At 43.1% G+C, this 25503-nt stretch overlaps 1 protein-coding gene across 1 annotated transcript in view; it reads left to right on the top strand.

Moving 5' to 3' along the window:
• The window catches only part of GALNT18 (polypeptide N-acetylgalactosaminyltransferase 18), a 362912-nt gene that overhangs the window by 182535 nt on the left and 154874 nt on the right, over nt 1–25503 (top strand). The window contains exon 2 of the mRNA XM_048484426.1: nt 17758–17950. Within this exon, the coding sequence (XP_048340383.1) occupies nt 17758–17950 (193 nt within the window). The remainder of the gene's footprint in view (nt 1–17757; nt 17951–25503) is intronic.

Raw genomic sequence — 25503 nt, 5'->3', positions numbered from 1 at the left:
AAGAAAGCAGACTTCAGTAAGCTTAGGAAACTACTGAGTGTGATCTCATAGTTAAAAATACTAGAAGTGTAGGGAGTACATGATGGATGGGAATTTCTTAAAAGTGAGATCTTGAGGACACAATTTCAAACAGTTCCAATTAGGAGGAAAAATGGGAGATGTCTAAGGAAACCAGGGTGGATGTCTAAAGAACTTTCAACTGACCTAAGATGTAAAAAAGTCATGTACAAGAAATGGAAAAGGGGGAAATCAAAGAGGAATTCAAACAAATAGCGAGGACTTGTAGGGAGAAAGTCAGAAAAGCTAAAGCTCACAAGCTCAGACTTGCCAGAGAGGTTAAACACAACAAAACAGGGTTTGGGGGGTATGTCCATAGAAAAAGGAAGAAAAAGAATATGATAGGCAGAGGTGGGATCCAGCAGGTTCTCACTAGTTCCTTAGAGTGGGTTACTAATTATTTGTGTGTGCCGAGATGGGGTTACTGATTGGGTCTGCTTTTCCGTTACAAATTCCATTAGGTCCAAAAATCATAAAGTCCTGTTGTTTCCTATGTGGCTGGTTAGCGAAGGTAGAAAACGGGATAATTCTCCTTGTTGGGCTGTTTTAAAAACATGTTTTAGAAATATGGTAAAGTTCCTTGTTTAAGGAAAGTATCCTTCTTTTGATTTCTAGAAACAAAATTAAGTATTTGAAAGTATTAAGTATTTGACAGGCAGTCAATTAGAGGAGAAGTAGTTGTTTCTGTTGGCAGTAGACGATAGGACTTGCTATAATGAGTTTAAATTATGGACAGAAAGATACCAGCTGGAAATTAGGAACTTTTTTTTACAGTAAGAGTTTTTTACAGTAACAGAGAAATTATTAATGCCCCGCCCCCGGAATGCCTGGCCACGCCCCCATCGTACCCTACCCAGCCGCATTGGTGCTATGCCACTGTTTAAATCCCACCACCATGGGAACCTGTTGCTAAATTTTTTGGATCCCACCACTGATGATAGGGTCACTGCATGGAGAAGATGGTGAAATTCTAACGGGACAGAAAAAAAGCAGAACTTCTCAACTCTTGTTTGCCTCAGTTTTTCCTTGAAAGAAAAACAGTGCTCAACTGGGGGGAAATGGATCAGAAGATACAGTAGGAAAAATTTAACACAGAATAAATAGTACAGGAATACCTGAATACTTTACATGAATTCAAATCTGCAGGGCTTGATGAACTACATCCCATGATATTAAAAGAACTGGCAGAAGTAATCTCAGAACTGCTTGCTATAATCTTTGAGAATGTCCCAGTGGACTGGAGGAGGGCTAATGTTATTCCCATCTTCAAAAAAGAGGACCCAAACAATTACCATCCAGCCAGCCTGACAGCACTACCAGGAAAGATTCTGGAGCAGATCATTAGACAGTCAGCATGCAAGCATTTAGAAGGGAACAGTGTGATCACTAAAAGTCAACATGGGTTTCTCAAAACCAAATCATGCTAGACTAACCTCATCTCTTTTTTTGATTGAGTGACATGCTTGGTAGACAAAGGGAATGCTGTTGATGTAGTATACCTAGATTTTATTAAAACCTTTGATAAGGTGCCCGATGACATTCTTACAAGTTAGCTAATAAAAAGTGGACTGGACAGTGCTAATGTTAGATGGATTTGCAATTGGTTGACTGACTGAACCCAAGGAGTGCTCATCAATGACTCATCATCCTGGAGACAAGTGACAAGTGGGGTGCCACAGGGTTCTGTCCTGGGCCAGTGCTATTCAATATTTTTATCAATTACTTGGATGATGGAATAGAAAGCATGCTAATCAAATTTGCAGATGATACCAAATTAGGAGGAGTAGCTAATACCCCAGAGGACAGAGTCAGGATTTAAAATGACCTGGACAGGTTAGAGAGATGGGCCAAAGCTAACAAAATGAACTTCAACAGAGATAAATGTAAGATATGCCACTTAGGCCAAAACATGAAATGCACAGATATAGGATGGGTGACACCTGGCTTGACATCACTACATGTGAAAGGCATCTGGGAGTCTTAATAGACCACAAACTGAACATGAGTCAGTAGTGTGATGCAGCAGCCAAAAAAGCCAATGCAATTATGGGATGCATCAAGAAGAGTATAGTGTGTAAATCAAGGGACATAATAGTACCTCTCTATTCTGTATTGGTCAGACCTCACCTGGAATACTGTGTTCAGTTCTGGCCACTGCAATTCAAAAAGGATATTGACAAGCTGGAATGGGTCCAAACGTCTGGAATCCATGCTGTAGGACGAGGAACTTAGGGAAGTGGGTATGTTTAGTTTGGCCCGGGGAGGTTAAGGGATGACATGATAGCCATGTTTCAATATTTGAAGAGATATCATGTTAAAGAGAGAGCAAGCAAATAATGATCTGTCCATGACAAAAGAACCATCATTTGTTCCTCAACCCTCAGATAACATTCCTCCCTCCCAGAACAAAATACCAGATCAACAATGCAACCTGCAACAATGGTTGCTATGAAGGCCTTGTATCCCTGAGTTGCTCCTAACAAGAGAACCTCAGCATGAGTGTTGAATTATGACATATTATAGATGTCAGTAGTTGTAGGTGAAACTGTTCTCCTTCATCTGAGTCTCTTGTAATGACTGTAACTAGTTTAACGAGAACGACTGTGGCATTTGTACAAGACACTCACAGCAGTGCTCGCATTAGTTAACTGTCTTCTCTAAAAAAATTAATAAAGGCCTGGAGAGAAATCATGTTGTAGACCTTCAAGTTAATATCATATCATTTTATAAAATGTCAGTAACTTTAATGTCATTTCCCGACTTTGCAATTGGCTCACATCGACTTTTAACCTCATCACCCCAGCAGTCATTCAGTAGAATTTCTTTGCCTTGAATCATGTATTGAAAAATGCACATATGCAAACATCAGGAAGGTACTTTAGAAAGGCTAATGATTTTCTTAGAGAACAACAACAATGGTCAGAATACTATTCTGAAGAATGGGCAGGGAGAAGGGAAGTAGAACAATAATGTCTTTCCCCTTGTGTGGGACTGAATGTAAGTTTGGAATGAAACTGTCACATGTATGTCAATTAATATCATTATATTCCCCCAGGACCTTTATCACTGACTAATTTGTTCTGTGGGGATTGTTTAGATTTTTTACCTGGTAAACAAATCCAAGCGTGTAATTCAGTAATGGGGGTTCAGAGCAGTTATCACCTTTGACAGACCTGTTCTTGACTCTCAGAAACCTACAGCCTAAGTTCAACCTAAGATGGACTTGTTGTTGGATGTTTTTGTAAATCAGATTTCTTTCTTTTTTTTAGATTCATAGTCTTCAGTTGGCACCAAATATACTTACTGATGCTGAATATAAGTGCCATACGGGGAGGACATGGTTCTCAAAGGGATAATTTTGCAGGGTTGGTAGGTTACACCAGGTTGTGATAATGGACACAGCTGCCCTCAACCCTTTGAATCAGACTTGAATCAGGTTTAAAGCTATACTTGGTGGTTTTAATGCATCATCTCCATTTGAATGTTGGAAAGGGCTGTGCATCTGTTGTTGCTAGATTTATCAGCATGAACGAAGGCAAGGTAACAAATGGTGAAGAGGGCAGCAATTGTTTTAAATAATTTTTGCAACGCCCAAGGGCGTTGCTGCCATGGGGACATAAGCTGCTGATCTGGTCACATGGGGGTGGAAAATCACCCCCACACCCCTCCTCCTCCACCCCTCAGCACTGCCCCCTCAGGCCTGGTGGAGGCCACAGCCGGGTCCCCCTCAGCTCTGCCCAGCCTGGCAGAGACCACTGCCAGGCACCCCTGCCTGGTTCCGCCTCACCAGGCCCTGCCAGGCTGCCTGGGATTGCTGCCGTCAGCTAAGGTAAGTGGGGCATGGGGGGGGGGGGGTGCCCGGAGCAGGTGTTGCCCCAGGTTCCATTTTTCCTGGTACCACAAGTCTCCTTGCCCATGGATCACAGAATCCATGGGCAGAGCAAGCTCTCCCAGCCTGCTCCCTCCTTTCCCAGCAAGCTTCCCTACCCACGGATCACAGGATCCATGGGCACAGCAAGCTCTCCGTCTCCCATCCCCAGCAAGCCTCCCTGGCACAGACATTAGGGAATTACTAATTGCTTATTGTATGTGTGCTACTAGATAGGACAGAATTAAGTTTCTGATGGAGTGGTGTTTGCTCCCTTAAAAAAAAAGGCACAAAGGCTTTTTGCTAGAACAATCTCTTGAAACCTATGGATTTTAGCCATATTTTTTTTGGCTGCATTTTTGATGCTCCGTGTGAATTGACTTTTCTGCTTAGGGTTTGTCACCTAGGCAATTTGAGAACTCCCTATCTCTCTCTCCCTCACCCCGATTTTTTATCAATTGTTGAAATCCCTTCTATATCGCTAGTCTCGAGGGCTTTTGTGTAAAAGTTAAAAGTTTCTGCATATATACTGATGCTGCTTCTGCCCTGGAGTGTCATACGGGAAAACAAATGAAAGCCATTCAGAAGTGCCTTCTTGGGTCCTTTTATTTTATTTTTATTCTTTTTCACAGCAGTAATAAAACATTTTGAAAGCATTTTGAAAACGTCAAAAAAAATTATTTCCACTGTGTGGCATGGACCATTTCTATGTTCAGATTTGTGAATTGGGGCATGTTCTGTAGTGTGATGATGACTTTGAAATGACCTGGTGCAAAAAAAATCATTGTTTAGTCGTGGTGGGGGAGGGCAGTTGCCTACATGGTGGTGGGAACGCAAAAGTCAGATTTTGCCCCAGGCTCCATTTTTCCTAGCTACGCCTCTGGCAACCCCCTACACATTTGGTACTCAGATTTACACATTTGGTACACAGCCATCAATAGACGTCCATACCATCCTGTTAAGGTTTTGGAAGTAGGAACTGTTATTAAAGAATACGCACAGGGTTTATTTAAATAGCTTCTCAGTGATTTGAAGCACAGTGTTACTCTTAGAGACTAGCAATGTGGGAATTCTCCTGTGGGATTCCACAAAGTTCAGTTTTGTCACCCATTTTTTCATATAAATTGGAAGAGAACATTTTTCACTTTGATGCTGGCAGTCCTTATTATGCCAGTGAGACCCATCTATTTGTCTAAGTCCTATGATGTCCTTTCTGAACTAGTTCATGGTAGCCGTAGTGAAACGGCTCAGAGTGAACTTCAAAGTGGATCTTCACAAGTTGGAGCTCATGCTGGTTGGTAGTTTTGAGTTTTTAGAGTGTATTTTGCACTACACTTTTGATGGAATACTTTTCTGGTGTGGTGCCACTGTGCCAGTACCTCCTATATATCTGTGGCCTGGCAACCATACTAAGGACCCATGTTTCTACAAGATGCCTGTTTTCTTAAGTCCTCCAGTGTCAGTTCTGTTCATCTGAACAGGGCCTTTTGAAGAACGTCTCTTGCAGACAGGCCTTTTTGGTTGTGGCTGCTACATAGTGAAACATTTTAGCAGAGGAAGTTTGGAAAAGGCCCCAAACACCTTACACCTACAGATATTCTAATTCTTATGGTTTTTATTGGTTTTAACTAGAATAGCTGAGATCCATGTCAAAGGAAAGGTGAATTATAAATGTGATAAAATTAATAAAAAAAATATCTTGGTAGGCAATCAATTAGCAGCATGTCAATTTAAAGTACTTAGCTTTCAGAGACAGAAACACGCTGTGTATGCACGTGTGGTCTCCTTTGCATTGAGCGTACATTCTCTTCAGTTTGGGTTCTTTATAACTCACACGTTTTGCCTTCTCCTGAACTCACCGTGCCTCATTATGTACCTGGGTTTCTGTATTTCTTTTCGTGAAGTTTGTAATTTAGCAAGATGTTTAAACACATGCCTAATTTGTGGTCCTCAGGTTAATTCTGTTAACTAATTATCCTTTTAAACATATACAAATGTTAAGTACTTTTTTTAGCTGCTATTCTGTAAGAAAGGAGGAGGAAATGCTGGAAATCAAAACTGTTATAGGCATGTTTAGGCAACTAGTTCTTTCCTGTGTTGACTGAAAGCAACCTTGGGACTAAAAAAGTAGAAAGAATGCCATCCTGCCATTGCATACCTACTAGCAGGATATACTTGTAGAACAACAGTTAGTTGTAGAACAATAATTAGTTGCAGAACAACAGTTAGTTTCTTCTTGTTTTGGCTTCTGAAGAATTAAAAAAAACTCTACAACTTCAAGATCAGCAGTCTTCAGCTGGCTGAAGAGCAATGGCTGAGGGAATTGAATATACAGATGACGGGATGACAATTATTCATCAACAGATATAGCTGAGAATCATCAGCTTATTAATTTTTTCTTCCTTGAACTGAGAGGTGTATACATTGGTCAGATTCAGTTTAGAAAGTTTTCTCTCACATATATTCTCCTTCAAGTCAACCCAAAATAACCAGTATTCACAATATTTGATACCGGGCATTCATTCTCCAGTCAGAAGTATGGACTCAGCTTGGTTTGGGATCATTGTGGAGAGAATCTGTCAGTTGAGTGTACTAGGTCAACAAGACCATGTGCTATCTGTAAGATCAGGGTCTAAGTGACCCTCTTCTTTTTCTGTGCATTCTCTCTCTCCTTTTTTCCAGCAACAACTCCAAGCATCCTTTCTAATTTGTGGCTAATTTATAACAGCTATCCATGCTCTCTGTCTCTAGCACTCTCTCTTTTGGTCTTGCTCTGCTATGACTTTATCCAGTGCCCCTACACAGTGTCCCCACTCAATTTATCACCTGCAGCCTTGCCCCATTCCTACTCCTGAACTTTTCTTCTGTCCAAATCTCAGTTTACCCATATTCTCCTCTGACCCTCTTCACTGACTATTGCTTCTCCTCTCTTCATAATGATTCCTACTTTTTTTGTCCCTTCCTTACAGTTCTCTCCCTTGTTTTCTCACATTGGAACAGTTTCATAGAAACACACACATTCACACTGGGAGGTTTAATACATTTTTCGTGCAACTGTAGCATATTCATTTGGGATGGGTGTATTTTGCTGCTGATGCCACAAGTGTTTTTATTGTCTGATTCCAGTTTAAATACCTTTCCTCACTTCCTTTTTACTGATCCTGTGTAGTCAGTAAAGGGCACTCTCTTGAATCGGAATTATCTCCTTTTCATTTCCCACTGTATTATCCAAATGTATAAACAGCTTTAAAAGATTCTGCAACCAGGGTCAAGAAGTGCATGTGTGATGGCCACACACAGCTATTCTCTGTTTCCTGGGTAACAACACACAGTTCCATTTTTCCCATCAAGTTCGGATGGTAGTGATGTCCTATGGAATTTAATGTCCAATAAACTGAGCTCAGTTGAGGAAAGACTGGAGCAATATTTTTATTTTTTATGCTGGGAATGTAGAAAGAATGAAGAGTCAGCCTATTTCCATTCCCCATACCCCAACATACTTATTTTTACATTTCTTTTCTTTTTGCATACCTAAGGCTTCCCTCAGACTTGTAGAAAAATATCTCCTATCTATCCTTACCCCTTTTGTGGATTTTTTGATCCACAGTTTGGTTTAGCAGAATGTAACCAAACTGGGCCTAAACTAAAATATTCTAGTGGGATAGCCATGTTGGGTTTTTGTCAACAACAGCAACAAAAAGTCTACAACACCTAAAAGACATAAAGTACAGAATAATCTTTTGCATACTGGTGATGTTCTCTTTAAGATAGTCTTGTAAGGTCAACCAGCTGTTATCACTGGACTGGGAAGTAACTGGAATGGAAGCAATGGGGTGGGGCATGAAATACCCAATAATTATTTTCTCTTTTAGAAAAAATAATGTGAATTGGTATGGTATGTTACGTGTCCTCACAACCTGGTGTACAGAGGTATATTGGGGGGGGGGGGCAAATGGCACCCTGAGGCAAAACTCCCTTGGGGTGCCCTTCCCCCTGTTCAGAGCACTGCTTACTCGCAAGTAAGCACTGCTTACTCACGAGTCAGGCTACAGCCCCTCTTCCCAGTTCAGCAGCCGAGGTGCCAGTTTCTCTGGCATCCTGGCTGCTGGGAGAGAAGAGGATCCGAGCTGAGCACAGGATGCAGCCACCCTCTCCCCACCTCCATCAGAGACCCTGCAGGTCCTTCAATAAAGGTGGGGAGAGCAAGCCCAGCTGCAGCCTGTGCCCAGATCAGATCCCGACTGGATCCGATTCTGGCGCGGGCTGCAGCCACCGCCTCCCCACCTCCATCAGAGACCCCCACAGGGCCTCTGATAAAGGTGGGGAGGGCAAGCTCGGCTGCAGCCTCCATTGGGATCAGAGCCTTCCTGGTTCTGAGCCTGGTGCAGGCTGCTGCCACCCCTCCCCTCTCCCTCGGCCCGGCAGCAGGGACGCACGAGGGCAGGGCCAAGGGACTTTGTCCTCCCTGCCTCGGCCTGGGATGACGTGGGTGGGGGTCAAGGAAGAGTGAAGTCTGACAAGGTTCAGTGCTCATCAGACTTCTGCCTCCCTCAGCCCAACTCTCTGGTCACGTGGGGGGGGGGCAATTCCCCCCATGTGACTGGAATGGTTGCACCCACCTAGACAAATACGCCTCTGCTGTTGTATTGTTAGCTGCCTTAAGTTTGAATTTAAGGTGGGGTAGAAATATTTTAAATAAATACAATAAATACCAACAGAACTATTATTTTATATGGGAAAGCATCTTTACAAAACAGTAAAATAGCTAGATCTGTTTCTGTTCTAAATATTTATGTCCCCAAAGCTCTGTACCTCTGAATTTAAGGCAGTAAATATATTCCAAAGCAAACCAGCTTTAAACATCTTCAGAGCATTTTATTCAAAATACATATTGTTTATTTGCATTACCTTACCCCTATACTTTGTTTCCAAGAGGCAGAGGACTGTAAGGGGGAGGGGCGGGAGCAAAGTTTAAGCTGAGAGCAAATGCTCCTAAATTTTACAGAATCATCACTTTAACCAGTAAATGCTATGTGCTGACTTATGTAATGGTCAGTGAACAATTAGGACTGGAGAGGAATGCAGTCATTCAGTACTACTCAGAGGACAAAGTCTGCTTCAATTTTTAAATTGCATTATAGGCTCAGAATTCTGTGCAACCTTTTCACTATAGTGTAGTGTACAGGGTATTGAAGACAGTAGGTGACTAATGTTTAAGAGTTTTCTGAGATGACACAGTAACCTCATGTTAACTGAGGACATACTTAGTAAGTTTTGTGCTGGAAAATGCCAGGAGATTTTTGGTTTGGTGCCTTGGGAAGGTTTCAAGGGTGTGTGATGTTATTTCTTGGTGAAGTTCCAGGAATTTTGCCAGAATCTATGGCAGATGTGATGTACCGCATAAACTCGTGTATAAGCTGACTCGTGTATAAGCCGAGGCACCTAATTTTACTACCAAAACCTGGGGAAAGGTATTGACTCGTGTATAAGCCGAAGGTGGGAAGCCGGGAGGCAGAGGGAGCTCCTTATTTGGGCAGTGACTCCCCCTGATGTCATTGCCCAAATTAGGAGCTCCCTCCCCCCCCCCCCCCCCGGCAGGCTGGGCTTCCTCAAACCCCGCTGGGATTTGGAGGGAGTTCCTTATTTGGGCAATGACATCAGGGGGAGTCACTGCCCAAGTAAGGAGCTCCCTCCACCTCCCAGCAGGCTGGGCTTCCTCAAACCCAGCCGAGAGGTGGAGGGAGCTCCTTATTTGGGCAATGACATCAGGGGGTGTCACTGCCCAAATAAGGAGCTCCCTCTGCCTCCCTGGGGTTTGAGGAAGCCCAGCCAGTCAGTGTTCCCCTTCACCCTCCGAGGAGGGCAGCAACAAGCGGCTTGTGCAGCCACAGGGAGGTCGTCCCAGCCACGCCCCCAGCCTCGGTAGAGGTGTGAAGAGCCAGCTGGTAAGCAGGACTCATGTATAAGCCAAGGGGGCATTTTCCAGCCTTAAAACAGGGCTGAAAAACTCGGCTTATATGCGAGTATATACCGTAATTTTCAGGCAATTTTCTAGGAATCCTTCTAGTTTCTATCGTTTTAACATAGAGTCTGGGAAGATTGTTGAGTCATTTCTGCACAGCACAAATAAAATGTCTTGAGGACGTTAACAGAAGCATTTTGGAAAGAAATGCTGCGCAGCTTTTCCCCTAAGACATATTTGAGACTTTTTATTTTTGCTCGACCAGGTTTTTGTGGAAATGCTAAACTAGCAAGCTTTTTTCCCCAAGATGGGATTCTCCATGCCACCCATTTGGTGAAGGTTTCTCTTGGAGATTTGTTCTGCTTGGTACTCATCTGCCCGCCACTTCTGTGTAAAAAGTACATGAATAAAGTTAGTTTGGATTGCCAATTCAAATCACATGTCATTTTTCTTTTTAGGGGGTTTTGTTTTGAGAAAAGTTTCTTTGAAGATACAAGGACACAATATGATAATTTGCAATTTGTGCATATTTCGAGTTGTAGTAGCTTCAAAGACACTTCCTTCAAAACAAACCAAAAAAAGGAAAAATTACGCATGTTGAATCAGCAGTCAAAACTAACTTTATTCATGTACTTTTTACAAGGAAATGGTGGGTGGAAGAGCTGCATGCAGAGGAAACTTCCTAGGGAAACCTTCACCAAATGGCAGGTGGCATGAATCACAAGTGGGAGAAAATGGCAGGTATAAGCTGCAGCAACAACAGATGCAAGAGCTGGTGGTGTTGGGAGGCGTGAAAAAGAACTGCTTTACCTAGCAATTTTTTTTTGTCCATGCTATGCCGACAAAAAAAGCCAAAACCAGTTCTTTTTAAAATGTCTCCAAGATGTTTTATTTGTGCTGTGCAGAAAAATCCTTGCAGTGTTACCATTGATATAGTTCCCCCATTTTTTCTCCTGCTTCTCAGATTATCTAGAGCCAGGGATGGAGAGTGTAGGTAGAGGAATGTCTGCAGTTAGCAGGCAAAGAACCAACCTAATTATAATAGTTGTTTATACTGCCTCAGTACCTCCTTGGTACTCATGTACTGAAGAAATAATTTTAAAAAGAGAGTGATATATAGAATGTAATTTAATGGAGAAAAGTTGGATGGCAAATTAAAGCATTTTTCCAGCAAGAGATCTTGTGAGTCAGATGCAAGGGCAAGGACTTTTATAGGGAATTTTTGTAGGGGAAATTATCGGGGGTGGAGCAGGAGATATTAAAGAAAAAATGTACCAGGAAGATGAAGTCATAAAATTGATTTTGATATCCGTGCATGTTGTCTGTATCACTTTACTTGTATGGAAACTTGAATCATTTTACATTGCATGGTGGGATAAAACATGGGTCATTGTCCTTTTTAAAGTAGCAAGTTCTCTTGTGTTATTTGCATATACTTATTTAAAAATTGTTTTTCTTGCATTGTTTGTTGTCAGAGCATTTTTTTCTCATTTGAATGGGGTCTTGGCATGGTTTGTGAAACGGAGACCTTACGTTCCTGGCTAGGGAGAGATATTATTCCACCACTAACCACCAATTGTAATGGGAACGTGTGGCCTACAATCAAGGTTCCCACTAAACTGACCAGTGGGGTTTCCTTTGCCACCCAAAATTTTCCAGGCTAGTGTTCAGGGATCTTCTTTTTACTCTGCTGCCACCATAAAAAAGAAGGAACTAGGAGTCCCAAAACTGGCCTCTGGCTGCCAAATATAATAAAGGATCCCACCTCACATTCGTTCTTGGTCTGAGGGGAATGTCCTTCAGAGGACCTTTCCCCACTTTTCCCTCGGCTGCCGTCGCTGTGCGCAATTCCCAGTGCACGGCATCCCTGGCGCCTGCCTGGGCATCCCCACCACCCCACGCTAAAAGGCGCCCTTTGCAAGAGCGCCAGGGATGCCTCGCGCTGAGGGGGCGCGACAGTGGCAGCGTCGGGGCAGCTGCGCTGTTGCTGCCCCTCTCGTGGGGAGTGCCGGGGGACCCCGCGCTACTCTCCTCAAGTAGCACGGGGCTTAAGGTAAGTGGGGAAAGGCCCAGAGTCCCATATACAAAAATGGAGGGAACTCAAAATTGGCTAGGATTCTAGTCTCTCAGACAGGCACTCTTCAACCTCTCACACACAAACGCAAGCTAGCACCAGGGTAACTTGAACGAATGAAATTTATTTTAAAAACAAAAAAAGGTTTCTTAAACTGGCTCAGAGAGGTACTAACGCTTGATGGTTTCAGAGAGGTTTTTTTCACATAAAGTTACCGAGCTTCAGTTGTTACTTAGTTTTCACACACATACACAGACACACGCAGGTGTCTCTTCAGAAATGACTTGGCTTTTATACACTTTGCTTTTCCTCACAGACAGACACTAGTCCTTTCTGATCCACGACCCACTGAATACACACACACCCAGTCTATGCCCTGTGAGATTCTGGCATACAAAGCCGCCCTTTCTCACACTAATCCCAAACTGGCCTCACTGCCACTGGATCGGGCTTTTCCAAGGTTTGGTCAGTGTCTACTGACAAGCCTCTGGCTGGTGCTTCACTCTGCACCAAAAAGTCAGTGCCTTCCTTCCTCTCACAAGCTTCCTTCGCTTGAGGAGAGTCTCCAGAATCCTGCCAGCTATCTGAGCTGGACCAGAATTCCTTTACACCAGAGACAGAGCGGAGAGACTTCACTCCACAGACTCTGCTCTCAACTGAACACAAGCTGTTCTCTTCAGAACTCCCAACGAAGAACTGTCTGACAGGCTCTCTCTGTATCTAGCAGCATTTTAGAGCCCCCTTGCATTGGCCAGGGGCAACAGAGCTCGTGTATCTAATCTGGAGGAACTGGGTTTGATTCCCAGCTCTGCCGCCTGAGCTGTGGAGGCTTATATGGGGAATTCAGATTAGCCTGTACACTCCCACACACGCCAGCTGGGTGACCTTGGGCTAGTCACAGCTTCTCGGAGCTCTCTCAGCCCCACCTACCTCACAGGGTGTTTGTTGTGAGGGGGGAAGGGCAAGGAGATTGTAAGCCCCTTTGAGTCTCCTGCAGGAGAGAAAGGGGGGATATAAATCCAAACTCTTCTTCTTCTTCTTCTTCTTCTTTTATTTAAATTAGGGCCTGCTGCCTTACTTTTACTGTCACCCAGACCTCTTTAAGCAGGCCTGCTTCACACCAGCCCTTCAGGGTGGGGCAAGTCCATTACAGTTTGCATCCCTGAAGTGTCATTATCAATTTCTGGAGTGATACTGTGCCAAAGTGTCTTGACAGAGAAGAAATGCTACATATTTAGGGAGATAGAAATCTACCACAAGCTACCCATACTACATTCATCTCCTGTCAGTTGGGGGGGGGTGCATTTTGGAAGAAACTACAGCTTAATTTTCTCAATTTCAGTTAAAAATAAAGATAAAAGGACCAGCTTCTTGACTTAAATCAGAAGTTATCCCAGATGGGGAGAGAGTATCATTACATAAGCTGGTTGTCTCATGTATATTTTTATCTTGCTGGCTGAAGCTGCCTTTTGTGCCTATGGAGTGTAGGAGTTGCTTGTGGCACTGTGCATCTCTGGAGACAGGCAAGATAATGAAAAGATTCTTGACAAAATCATTTAGAAGGCCATTGTGAGGAACTGAATTAATAAAGGCCTATAGTTTGCAAATGTATCTTTGTTGAGGAATATGTTGCTATTATACAGCTACCAGCTGTTTCTGTATTTTCCAGGAAGGAAATCATAAACTACAGCAAAGTATGGCAAGTCACATTATACCTCAGTGGCTTTACATTTTGTAGGAGAAAAGCCTATGGTTAAATGATAGTTCTGTGTAGTAACTAAGTGGGTACATTTACAAGACTTTTGTGTAATTCAGTGTCCTGGCCTTACAACCCAGCTGAGACTGATACTCTTTACCCAAAGATTAGTACCATGATGACTGTTGGCACTGAATCATTGATATTCTTTCTTTTTCTATGCAGTACCAGTTGAGATGAACATGAAACTTGTTTGGGCCATGCTAAAAATACCTCTAAGATTGAGAGAACTGGTAGCAGCTCCTAAGCTCCATCTGCTATGTTGTTTTGGGTTTTTTTTTTAGAATTTAAAGTCTGCCAAAAGACCCTGAAGAGCTCTCATGGTTGCTTACAACATAACATAAAATGTGAAGAGTTTACATTTAAAAATATAAATGTAAACATGAACAATATTTTAAAAAAACAAATCAGAAGTATATAACTAAAAAAAGTATAAATCTGAAAACAGCATGTCCTTATTAACCCCATAAAAATACCAAACACTACACCATAATAAACTCCATCATCATCTTCCAAATGCTTGCTGGAATTTAAAAGCCGTTCTAAAGATAGCAGTTGTATTGGACTGATGCAGTTTCCTGGGAGGGAAGAAAAGTGATGGCCACTGCTGAAAAAGCCCTCTGTCCAAGTCAATCCAGTGAGATGTTGTCGATTGGACTAGCTATGGGGAGTCTCAGGTTCAAGCCCTGTATAGCCATGAAACTCACTGTGTCCATCAAACCACTCTTAGTCTAATCTGACTAGAGTAAGGAAATCATGTAAGCTGCCCTGAGCATTTTGGAGAAACATTGGCATAAAATGTAATAGAATATTACTTAAGACTAGCGGTACCTGGCCCCACGTTGCTGTGCGTTATTGTGATGAAATGGGAAAGGAACAGTAGCAGCAAATGAATTGCAAAGGCCAGCAGAACGTGCTCATGGAAATGCGCAGCCTGATACTGTGCGATGTCATTGTTGTGTGTAACCGCATTCCTTGGTGGGGGGATGGAAAGGCACCCTCCCACACATCTAGGTTGGCTGGTCACGATCCTTTACCTGGGAGTAAGTTTGGTTGGTGTCAATGGGTATCGCTTCTGAGTAAACCCTCTGAGGGGCGTGATGCAGCCATTCAAAGTATGTCATGGTTGCTTTACTGAGCTTACTCCTGAGTAACATGTGCCTGGTTTTCTGAATTGTAACTGCAGTATTCAGGGAATCTAGGCTGGCTGGCCCCTCCCTCTGGTCCCTTGCATGCCACCCCTCCCCCTCCCTCCCTTCCCTCTCCCTCCGCTAGGGTGGGTGGGTCATATCCAGATGCTGGGCCCCCTCCCTCCCCTCCCTTGCATGCCACCCCTCACTCTCTCCCCTCCCTCACTTCTCTTTCCTTGCATGCCTCCCCCTCCGTCCCTTCCCTCTCCCTCCCTATCTTCCCTTGCATGCCATCCCTCCCCCTCCCTCCCTTCCCTCTCCCTTCGCTAGGGTGGGTGGGTCATATCCAGATGCTGGGCCCCCTCCCTCCCCTCCCTTGCATGCCACCTCTCACTCTCTCCCCCCTCTCATTTATCTTCCCTTGCATGCCTCCCCCTCCGTCCCTTCCCTCTCCCTCCCTCCAGCTGTCTTTTACATTCAAGCTTGTTCAATATGGGTGTGGAATATGGGTGAGGAAGTAGTTAAGGATGTGAGGGAGGGCAGAGTGAGGAGTGTGAAGATGAGCTGAATGTGTATGAGAGTATGTGTGTTGTGTGGTAGTAGTGGGTGAGGCACAGAGAATGAAAGGTACCTGTGTGAGGGGGGGGGATCCCACCTGACATCTCCCATGGCAATGTGTGTATGAGTTTCACTTCCACTCAAGTTATTACCTATGTACTGTTTTCACTGCTCATATCTGGCCATCTGAGCGAACATTCTAAGGGCACGAACATTCTAAGGGTGACAGTTACACACAGGCAGCTTCATGTCCTTCACCATGGAGCGCCAGGAAAAAGGCATTTTACCTGGACCAAGTGTGAAATATCAGGTATGTGAACATCTAAAACACTCTTGCCTGGCTGAATACAGTGGCTGGGAATTTTCAGAGGAATTGGCCCAGCAGTTCCTGTGCTAGACCATCAGGAACAAACTCATGGTTTGCTTTTTATATATTATAGATAGATAAATATGAGATCTGGTGACTTTAATGCATAGGAAAGGTCCTGTAAAAGATGATGTTCCTGGAAGTGACTTAAGCCCGAGCATCCTTGGCTGTAGAGATTAAACTGAACATTTTGAAATCTGCCTAAATAAGTTGAAAACAAGTAGAGCTCTTTTCAACTGCTTATTCTGCTGTTAAGTTTGCTTTCAAATTCTAAGCCAGTTAAAGTTTCTGTGAAGTCTTTGCAGATATAATGGTAGTCTAGCTGGACATGATCAAGGCTTGTTAGCTCATCATATTCTAGCAGTAGGTGCCACTAACTTAACTTGATAAAGTTCACTCGTGATACAGAAGATGAAGTGCTCCTAGGATTACTCCCAGAGTAATCCGTTCCTTCATTCTTATCCAATTTATCACTGTATCCAGGCTACATTTTAAGCACTGCATATTCTGATAATAATGGGAAAATACATAAATCTACAGATTATGGCCACACTGATAGTTCTGCAAATTTAGGGGTCCCTACGGGTATGTAGAAAAATCTGAAAACATGCAAAATTGTGTGTGTGGGGGGGGTTAATTCCCCCCCCCCAAATTTATTTTATTTATGTATTTAATTTGATTTCTACCCTGCTTCTTTCCCAGCAAAGTGGAGCTCAGGGCAACTAAATAAAAGATTGGACATTTGACCAAACAACACATCTACATCTTCTACCCTGTGTCAGAGACCAGGAGCTGCTGCAGGACTGATGTCCTGCAGAGACTAGGAACTGCTACAGCACCCACAGAGAAGGCCTAGAGTTGTACTGGTGCAGGGAGCTGTGGTTTGGCTCAGTGGACAAGTGGGGTCGGGGGAGGGAAAGTATTGAATTCCTCTGCAACTCTTGTGGGTCCTCACTTATTCTATCTTTCGCTCTAATTTCACCTTGTGTGATTTAAAAGGCACATGGAGAGAGTGGGCCATGACTAAATCTTGTCATAATCTGCAGGATGATTCCACTGAGTCAAAAACAACAGTCCCCAGGCCCCATCTTTGGGAACCTATTTGTCAGGTAGGAGTAAAACTTTTTTTAAGCTCACCAAGTAGTCTGGAAGAAAATCACTTTGATTGTTTTGAAATAGATGGCAGGTCAGGGAGAATCAGTAAGGTTACTTTCTTGCTTCTGGTCTCCTGGAATAAGTCATCCACCATGAGGATCAAGGAGGTTTCAGTATAAAATCGAGGTATATCTGAACACCATCGTAATCTTAAAATAAATTCTTATGAGACCTGCTATAGTGAAATAGATTATATCACCAACAATAACATGTTTCCTCTCTCTCTCTCTAATTGCCCTTTTTATACCCAGAGAGGGCTGCTTGCATGATACCAAATTTCATTATACTATGTCAAATATGATTCAAGGTTTTAGAGGTTCTGGTAATAAATTATGTGGAAAGACTTGACTTGTGAAATGTCAAGACCCAGTGAAGTGTTGCATCTGAATAACATCTCATTGATTAGACATGACCTGGTGTACTGTCTAGCAGCCTTTGCATTTCAAAAACCTCTTTGTTTTCAATATTCATTTTGGGAGTTTGCTTGGGGAAAAGGGGTATGACAGAGGTGCACATAGCATTCCTGTGAAGATTCTTGCTCTTGTTTCTCCTTTTAATCTCAGCCAGTCTAAGATTGTGTACAGTTCTTTTAGTTTTTGTTTCTTTCTTTAAAAATCTTGGTTTGGTTTTGTTATTTTCATTGCTGAAGCTGTTTGGGGTGAATATCTTGGGCCCACTGGATGGCTGCTCATCAAAGACCTTGTACTTCATACAACTACTCTGAGCAGCACTGTCCCTTGATTTTATGAGAAACACAAGCAGCGTTCAACAATCACTTCTAAATTTGTTCTAGAATCAATTTAAAAATCTAATGACACTTTTTTTTTCAGAAACACCACTGAAACCAGAAGAAAATCCTGCAGAAGCTTTCACTGATTCATCTCTCTTTGCTCACTGGGGCCAAGATCTGAGCCCTGAAAACAGACGGGTTGCTCTGAAACAGTTTCAGTATTATGGCTACAATGCTTACCTGAGCGATCGCCTTCCCTTGGATAGAGCATTGCCAGACTTTAGGCCTAATGGGTAAGTAGTACTTTTCATTGGACTTAAGATGCTATTTTGGTAAGATTTTTAAAAGGAGACCAGTCTTTTGAAGATGACTTTAATGTAATAAATGCACAAATAAAGCACAGTCAAGACCCTTTGATTTTAGTGTGAGAATTAAGCATGTGTTTCAGTGTCCCTCTTTGGAAAAAAAGTGGGACTGCAAAATGCTTGTGTGGCTGGTTTGTAACTATAATCTTCAGAGAATGGATTCAATAATGTTCACACTAGGACGGATGAAATGAGAAATGTAATGAAGCCAGTTCTGTGTATAGTGTTGTTTTCAGGACATTTCAGGTGAGTAAAGGCAGCTGTAAATCCTAGCAACAGCTGCTAGTCTTTATGCAGTACAAGGATGTGCTTGTTACTTTGTTAAGGAGCCTAAATACTGGAGACAGTTAGTCATGTTTATTTGACTTAAATTAATTCCAGATCAACTGATAATATTTGGTGAGGATAACTACTTATTGCGGATGAACATTACCTATTTATGGACCTCCGCACCCCTATGTTCAGAGCAAAGTTAACAAATAATGTTAAGTACCAGAATATAAGATTGCTGCCAAAGGCTTCATTTGTATGAAATATTTTGAACTGAACAACATAGATGTAATGCCAGTAGTGCACAGCAGTGTCCTCATACTGGTAATCAAAGTGGAAACCAAGGGATTTTACTCTTGTAGTTTGTACACTGTGCATCTAGACCTCAAAACTTTCATATTGGAAGTATCCAAGTCACTAAAGTATAGGCATTCATACCTTGCTTAAGGAACAGCACATCCCATTTTAAACCACATTGCAGCAAAGAGTTTTCTAATGTACCACCACATTAAGTCTCCCCACAGCAAGGCCGTCTCCGCACGGCCAAATAACAGTGCCTTAAGGATGGAAAAACACCATCCCTAGGGCGCTGTTCACACAGGAGGTGCTGCTGCATTGCAGCAGCTCTGTCCTGGCCACCCCGGAGTTTTTGCAAAGTGGCATCTTCCTGTCAGTACGGTGCAAACCGCACCGGCGGGCTGCCGCCACTTTTCCTGTCGCCTCCACTGATCTTCCTGTCCAGCATCGCTCTGGAGGGCTTCAGAGACTCACCCATGCTGCCCTCTGACCCCTGGAGGTCAGAGGGCAGCGTGGGCAAGTCCCTGCAGCCCTCCAGAGCAACACTGGACAGGAAGGTTAGTGGAGGGGGCTGACCCAGAGGCGGCTCCGTGCGGAGCTGCCTCTCTGGCAGGGGAGCAAGTCGGGGTCGCTCGCACAATAGCATGCAAACGGCCTCCGAGCCTCCACTGGCACAATTCATACTGGTGGAGCTGCGTTTCCACCACCGTTCGGAAACAGCCCAACATTCAAGAGCCATTCCTTTGGAGAGATACATCACATGTTCTTTGACTTGGGCATAGAATAAAGGTCAAGTTTCTCCTTCAGTCGTGTTCGACCCTGGTGTACCACTGCAAGCAATGATTTTATAGGCAAGCTGTTTTTGTGGGGTAGTTTGCCATTGCTTTCCCTGGCTATTCTTTACCCCCTAGCTATGAGCTAGGTACTCATTTACCAAGCAAGAAAGGGATGGATGGCTGAGATGACCATGAGCCAGCTGCCAGGATATCTGACCCACAAGGGGCTCGAACTCCTGACCATGTGAGAGCCAGCTGCCAGGATATCTGACCCACAAGGGGCTCGAACTCCTGACCGTGTGAGTGGCAGTGCAGCACTTAACCACTACGCCACACGGCTCCTTGGGCATAGAATAATAGGTTGTAATCATTTAGTCATGTATTTGTTTTTGGGGATTTTTTTGCCATCAAATCACAGCTAACCATAGGGTTTTCAAAGTGAGAGTGTTTTCCCATTGCCTGCATTTCTGTCCTGACCTTGGTATTCCTTGGAGGTCACTCATCCAAATATTTGCCAGGGCAAACCTTGCTTAGCTTATGAGATCTGACAAGATCAGTACTGTATCAGGCTTACTTTTTATTATGCCTCCACTTTCTATTTCTCAATGTTTGAAATATTTCTGAAGTGGTTACCAAGCTTATATTGTCTTTATTAGTGTGCTTATTTATTTAAGTAAAACAAATTCTGGACTGGACAGACCCCTGGTCTGATGTAGCTGGGCTCTTTTTACGTTTGAGTTATACCTCTCTAAGTCTTTTGAGTTCAGTTGATATAGAAGAGAGTAACTCTGTTTCAGATTGTGCTGTAAATATATCTTAACTTCCACAAAAATTGGAATTTAAAATAAAAGAAGCACACCATAAAACAGATTTGAATTTTGAGCAAGCCAGAGTCCAAAGCCTGGCAAAAAAGAAAGACCTCTGTGATTCTCTAAATAAGTCAGTATACCAGATCTGACATATTTTCTTCAGGAGAAAATTTTGCATATGATATCATCATCAAAACAGCTCTGTTTCCAATTATAATCAGCTTAACCTCAGTCAGTAATGGCACACCCCAAAATAGATTCTTCTATTTATTTCAGTTCAGGGAGGGAAATGAAACATACTCCCTCAAGGGATCATTTAGGGCTCTAGAGCCCTAGAATTAATAGTAGCATCTTGAATTTTACTCAGAATCTAGTCATCACTATCTTGTTCTTCTCTGTTTCTCATGTAAATCTAAAATGATCTAATGTACAAAAACAAAATTCATTATTCATCTGCAATGTGAAAGTTTGATCATAATGGCAGCCCAAGGATCCAATCCATCAAATTCTACTGCCATATTGAAATGAATGGAGTTTTATTCAACCGTGCTTTGTGTGCCAAAATTCAATGCAGAATAGAACTAGCTACTGGTGTGTTAGAGTAGAAGCAGAAACAAGATAAGATATTTACAACAGTTCTTAATGGAATTTTCCTTCCAGTTTTAATCCATGTAAGAACATAATTATGAATAATCAGTTTCCTTTTCTTAATTGTAAATTAATTTCAGTAGGGAAAGAATCCTTCTAGAATTAACAAGACATGTCTCATTGAATGTAGGTCTGTCTGTTCTTATTTTTCTTATGAAATAGTGTTCCCCAAGGATTTTATTTTAATTTTTTATAGGTCTGTGTATAAAAATTTAAAGAGAGAGAGACTAATACTGTTTTAGCCGAGAAAAACATATCACTTTTGAGAATTTTAAAGGAATCCCAGTGAGTAGGGATTTTGGCTGTAGCTTTTATGAAAAATGTAGACTTGAGTTATATTAGTGGCATTGCACAGTGATAAACAGCAGTTTTTAAACCTTAATCCACCAAGGACAGTCAAGGCATAGAAGCAGTTTCTTTAGGTTGATCCCCTGATAGAGCACTAACCAAACGTGGAAAAGATGCTTGTGAGTATGGTTTTCATTGCTGGATGAAGATCACATTAGATTATCAGCAGTGTCAGTACAGGCCCCAGAGAGTTTTACAGATTGCATGTTTTCCTCAGAGTTGCACTTGACCACAGATTTCATAGGCCCATGATGCTTTACCTTCCATTCAAAATGATGAAAAATTTGTAAGAAAGATGATACCTTGCTAAATACTGAGAGAATGCAGGCAAAAACTTTCAGAAGGGTAGTATAGCTGCACAAACACCACTAGTTCCAACTTTACCTCATTAAATCTGGATACTTCATGCATACACAATAGGTGTAGAGGGATGCTAGACAGAGCCCACTGGCAACAGAAGGCTGTGTAGAGGCCTATTAAGCTTTGTATGCTCCGTCAGGGATCCTGGTTCCTCATCTCATGGAAACATCTTGATTCATTCTGCTAGCCCACTGAAATTGCGGTGGGCCTCTGGTTACAATGCCTCTCATCTCCACACACATAAATTGTATGTGGAGTTAAACACCTGCCCAAGGACTGTGTGACCTGGCTCTTACTTTGTACCTATTGCATGAAAAAAAGACAATGACAGCAAATTCAGACCTTTCTCTTCCTCAGTGTTCTTAGTTTTATTTTTTGGATCCAGATAATAAAACTAAGAACACTAAGGAACTGTTTCCTTTCTGATGAACTGTTTCCTTTCCTAATTCTACTATATCCATTGGTTATCCTTTGGTGAATAAAAATGCCATTGGCTAAGCACTGGCTTTGGTAAGCAAGACATTATCTTGAAGAAAGTGTCAACTTATTTCCATTTATGAAGTGGGATGTTGTTTCTACTGTGAACAGTAGAGCACATGGAGAGCACATTGTGCAGGAAATTGCTGATCATCTAGGGTTCATTCTGAAGAATATGTTGCTATATGAGTTAGTTTATTATGGGAAACTCAGAATTTACATTGGACCAGATGCACAATTATTCTTTCACTTCTGCTGGATGCTAACTTTTGTTCTGTGATCTGGTTCCCTGCAGTGTGTCTGTGAGGCAGAGATAACATTCTTGGCTAATGGAGACTTCAGGGAATGGATGAGGGAAATGGAAAATAATAGGGGAAAAGGTGTAGGGCAGATGCCCCAGGGAGTATGTGTGGAATAATGGGATCTGTTAACAGAAAGGAAGCAACTTTTACTGCCACAGAAATTTTGCTGTACTGATGTTTATCTTTTCATTGGAAGCAGCACATAACATTTATGCACAAAAAGTGAAAGTAAGGCAAATCAGAATAGTTTTCCTCTATTCTAGGACATGGCAGAGGCATATTCTTGGGTAGAATAGCTTCTAGAGGGTCTGGGTTCCACCACCCACTTTCCTAGAAAATCCAAAATTGGTACCCCTCTCCACAAATAGTGACCTCTGTGATCTGAATAACCTGAACTCATTTTGTAAATTAAGGACAATTTGACTTAGGATCATCTTATTTGAATGGAGCCATTACACTTTGCTGTAGTGCAGATTCACCACTACCAGTGTTACATACATCATAGAAGTATATATTAATAGCATGATAAGATGATATGCAAAGATATGTGTTTTTCTAAAGTGTGCAAAGCCTCCTTATACACTATTGAGTAAAAGCCATGTGGGTTTATGACCTGCAATGAGGAACTCTCCCTTCTCCTTCTTCTGTTAGTGCAATGTTCCTCCATCTGTGGATATTTATATCTGCAGATAGGGGGCATTCTTCCTCCCAACTTCCTCAGGAGACCCTCTGAGTCTTCAGAAAAATCCAAAAAGTGTTTTGTTTTGTTTTGTTTTTAATGTAGGGTTTAAATTTCAACCCAGGAACCATGCTTCCACCAAGAGAGAGAAAAAGAAGCAGCTCCTGGTCTGTGCTGCTGCTGCCAAAAGCCTGAGATGGGCGATGGGGGGGGTGGGAGTGGCTCCCAGGCTGTGCCTCAGAGCACTGGTTGCAGCAGGGCTGAAAGGTGAGTGGCAGAAAGAGATACATGGGATTACCCCTCCCATGTTAATTTTGAATGTGTGTTTGTTATCTTATAAGTATCCACTTATAGAGGAAAAATATGGCAAACGGATTCTGTACTTCACTAACACATGCTTCCAGTAGTGTAACTGCCATGGGGACATCCCGGGACAAACCTGTGGGATCACGTGGGGTGTGTGTGCAAAATCTCCCCCCACACTCATTGCACCGAGACCTAGTCATGCCCCTCCTCCTTCTCGGAAGTGACTGGTCTTCAGCCTGCGCCCATCAGCTGGCCTCCAGCTGTGGGCCTGCTCTGGACAGCACGGCCATGGCTGGAGACCAGCCAACAAGCACAGGGGTGGTGTGCTCATGTCACGCCAGCCGAGGCCCAGCCATGCCTCTCCTCCTTTCTGGAAGTGGCTGGGCCTCGGTGCGATGTGCACGCGTTGCACCTCAGCCCAGCTTGGGATGAGGCCTGTGTCCGTTGGCCGCCCTTCAGTTGTGGGCGTGCTCTGGAAGCCGGCCAGTGGGCGCAGGCTTCAGCTGTACCATTGCACCAGCTGAGGCCCAGCTGTTTCCGGAAAGGAGGAGATGCGTGGCTGGGTTTTGGCCAGCACGACGTGCGTATGTCATGCCAAGGCAAAGCCTGGGACGAGGGAGGCCTGCACCCATTGGCTGTCTTCTAGGTTAGTGCAGCATGTGAGGGAGCATGGCGCATGGGGGCCTGGTGGGCGGAGGTGTGGGCCATGGGCGGTACAGACCATGGGGGGCCCACTGAAAATTCGGAGTCCACCCTGGGCTCTGAATGTACCAGCTACACCACTGAGTGGTTCCAATAGGTGAGCATCAAAGAATGGGAGGATTATGTTTCTTGTTGGCAAAATAGTGTAGTTTGAGTGCTTGGAAATGTGTGCCATTTCCGCACGGCCACGCTGCGGGGGTGCGTTGGCGCAAATGATGCCGACGCACCCCCCTGGGACCGTTCACAAAGACGGTCCTGGGCACTTTTACATGGGAGAATCCTGGAAAATTCACTTGTACTTACTTCCTAGTAAATATGCGAAGGATTTGCACATACTACTGGGTATTTATTTATTATTATGCTTTGCTTAAAACTCCAATTCAACAACACTCTTGGTAATAGTTTCTAAATTCCATGCCTACGCCCAGCCCCGCCAAGATTCCACCATTTATATATCTAATTGTGAAGTGTGCCCCTTGCCTGTGGATTACTAAATTCCATAACTGGGGGCACACTCACTCCAAGCAGCTGTTTCTGCAGACTTAGGAGGCGTCCTAGGTCTGAGAAACATCTGAAAGTAAAAAGGAGGGTTAAATTCTCTCCAAATTAAAAAGTATTATCTGTGCAAGCACAGATAACACAGTTACCTCAGGCTGTCAGTGGTAGTAGCACAGCCTGAAAGCCATGCTAGTTCCCATGGTGATGGCACCCCCTGAGAGAGAGAGAGAAAGGTAGCTTTGGCCTTGGCAATGCCTGCCTGACGCAATCCAGGTGAGCCATTGAGAGGAAAGGAGATAGGAAATGTAGCTCCTAGCAGGGGCCTCGGCATGCCCACCCAGAGCACTCCAGTGAGCCGCCAAGGCAGAAAGGAAGGTAGACCCCAGAAGTCATTGTCAGGACCATCTGTCTGCAGCTTGGCTACAATATGAACAGTGTGGGTGGGAGTATGCTTCCATCTCCCCCAATCAGCTGAGGGGCCCAACTTGTTCTTCTCAAAAGAAGTGGGTTCTGGAACAGGGTTAAATGAAGACATCATGCCCTTTAGGGTATGATGGATGTTTTCAAGCCAATTTTGTTGACATAGAAACTGAAGTAGAAGTCTTTTCTATGGACAGTAGTTTTGGATAAGTGGATAAATATCTGCAGCTTGATATTTGGTATAATTGTAAGATGAGAAAAGGAGGATGCATGCCCCCAAATTCTAGAATGAAGAACTGGAATTATTAGAGATAGAAAGAGGAGAGAAAAATATTATTTCCCCAATATTTACTACGAAGAAAGGAAGAAAAAGTAATGGTACTGGTCATGGTTTTTATTAAACATAAAACAAACCCATATTTACAGAACATCTCTTGTACCTACTGCTGGAGAAAATACTTTTCTTGTTATTGGGCTCAATATTTTTCTAAAGGGGCTTGTTTATTTATTTAAAATGTTTTACGCTACCTTTTCACCCAGTCAGGGTCCACAAGATGGTGAACATAAAAAAAATTAAAACATTTAAGCA

The sequence above is a fragment of the Sphaerodactylus townsendi genome, linkage group LG02 (assembly GCF_021028975.2).
Source record: "Sphaerodactylus townsendi isolate TG3544 linkage group LG02, MPM_Stown_v2.3, whole genome shotgun sequence".
Lineage (NCBI taxonomy): Eukaryota > Metazoa > Chordata > Lepidosauria > Squamata > Sphaerodactylidae > Sphaerodactylus > Sphaerodactylus townsendi.
This window is presented reverse-complemented; position numbering and strand designations above follow the sequence as displayed.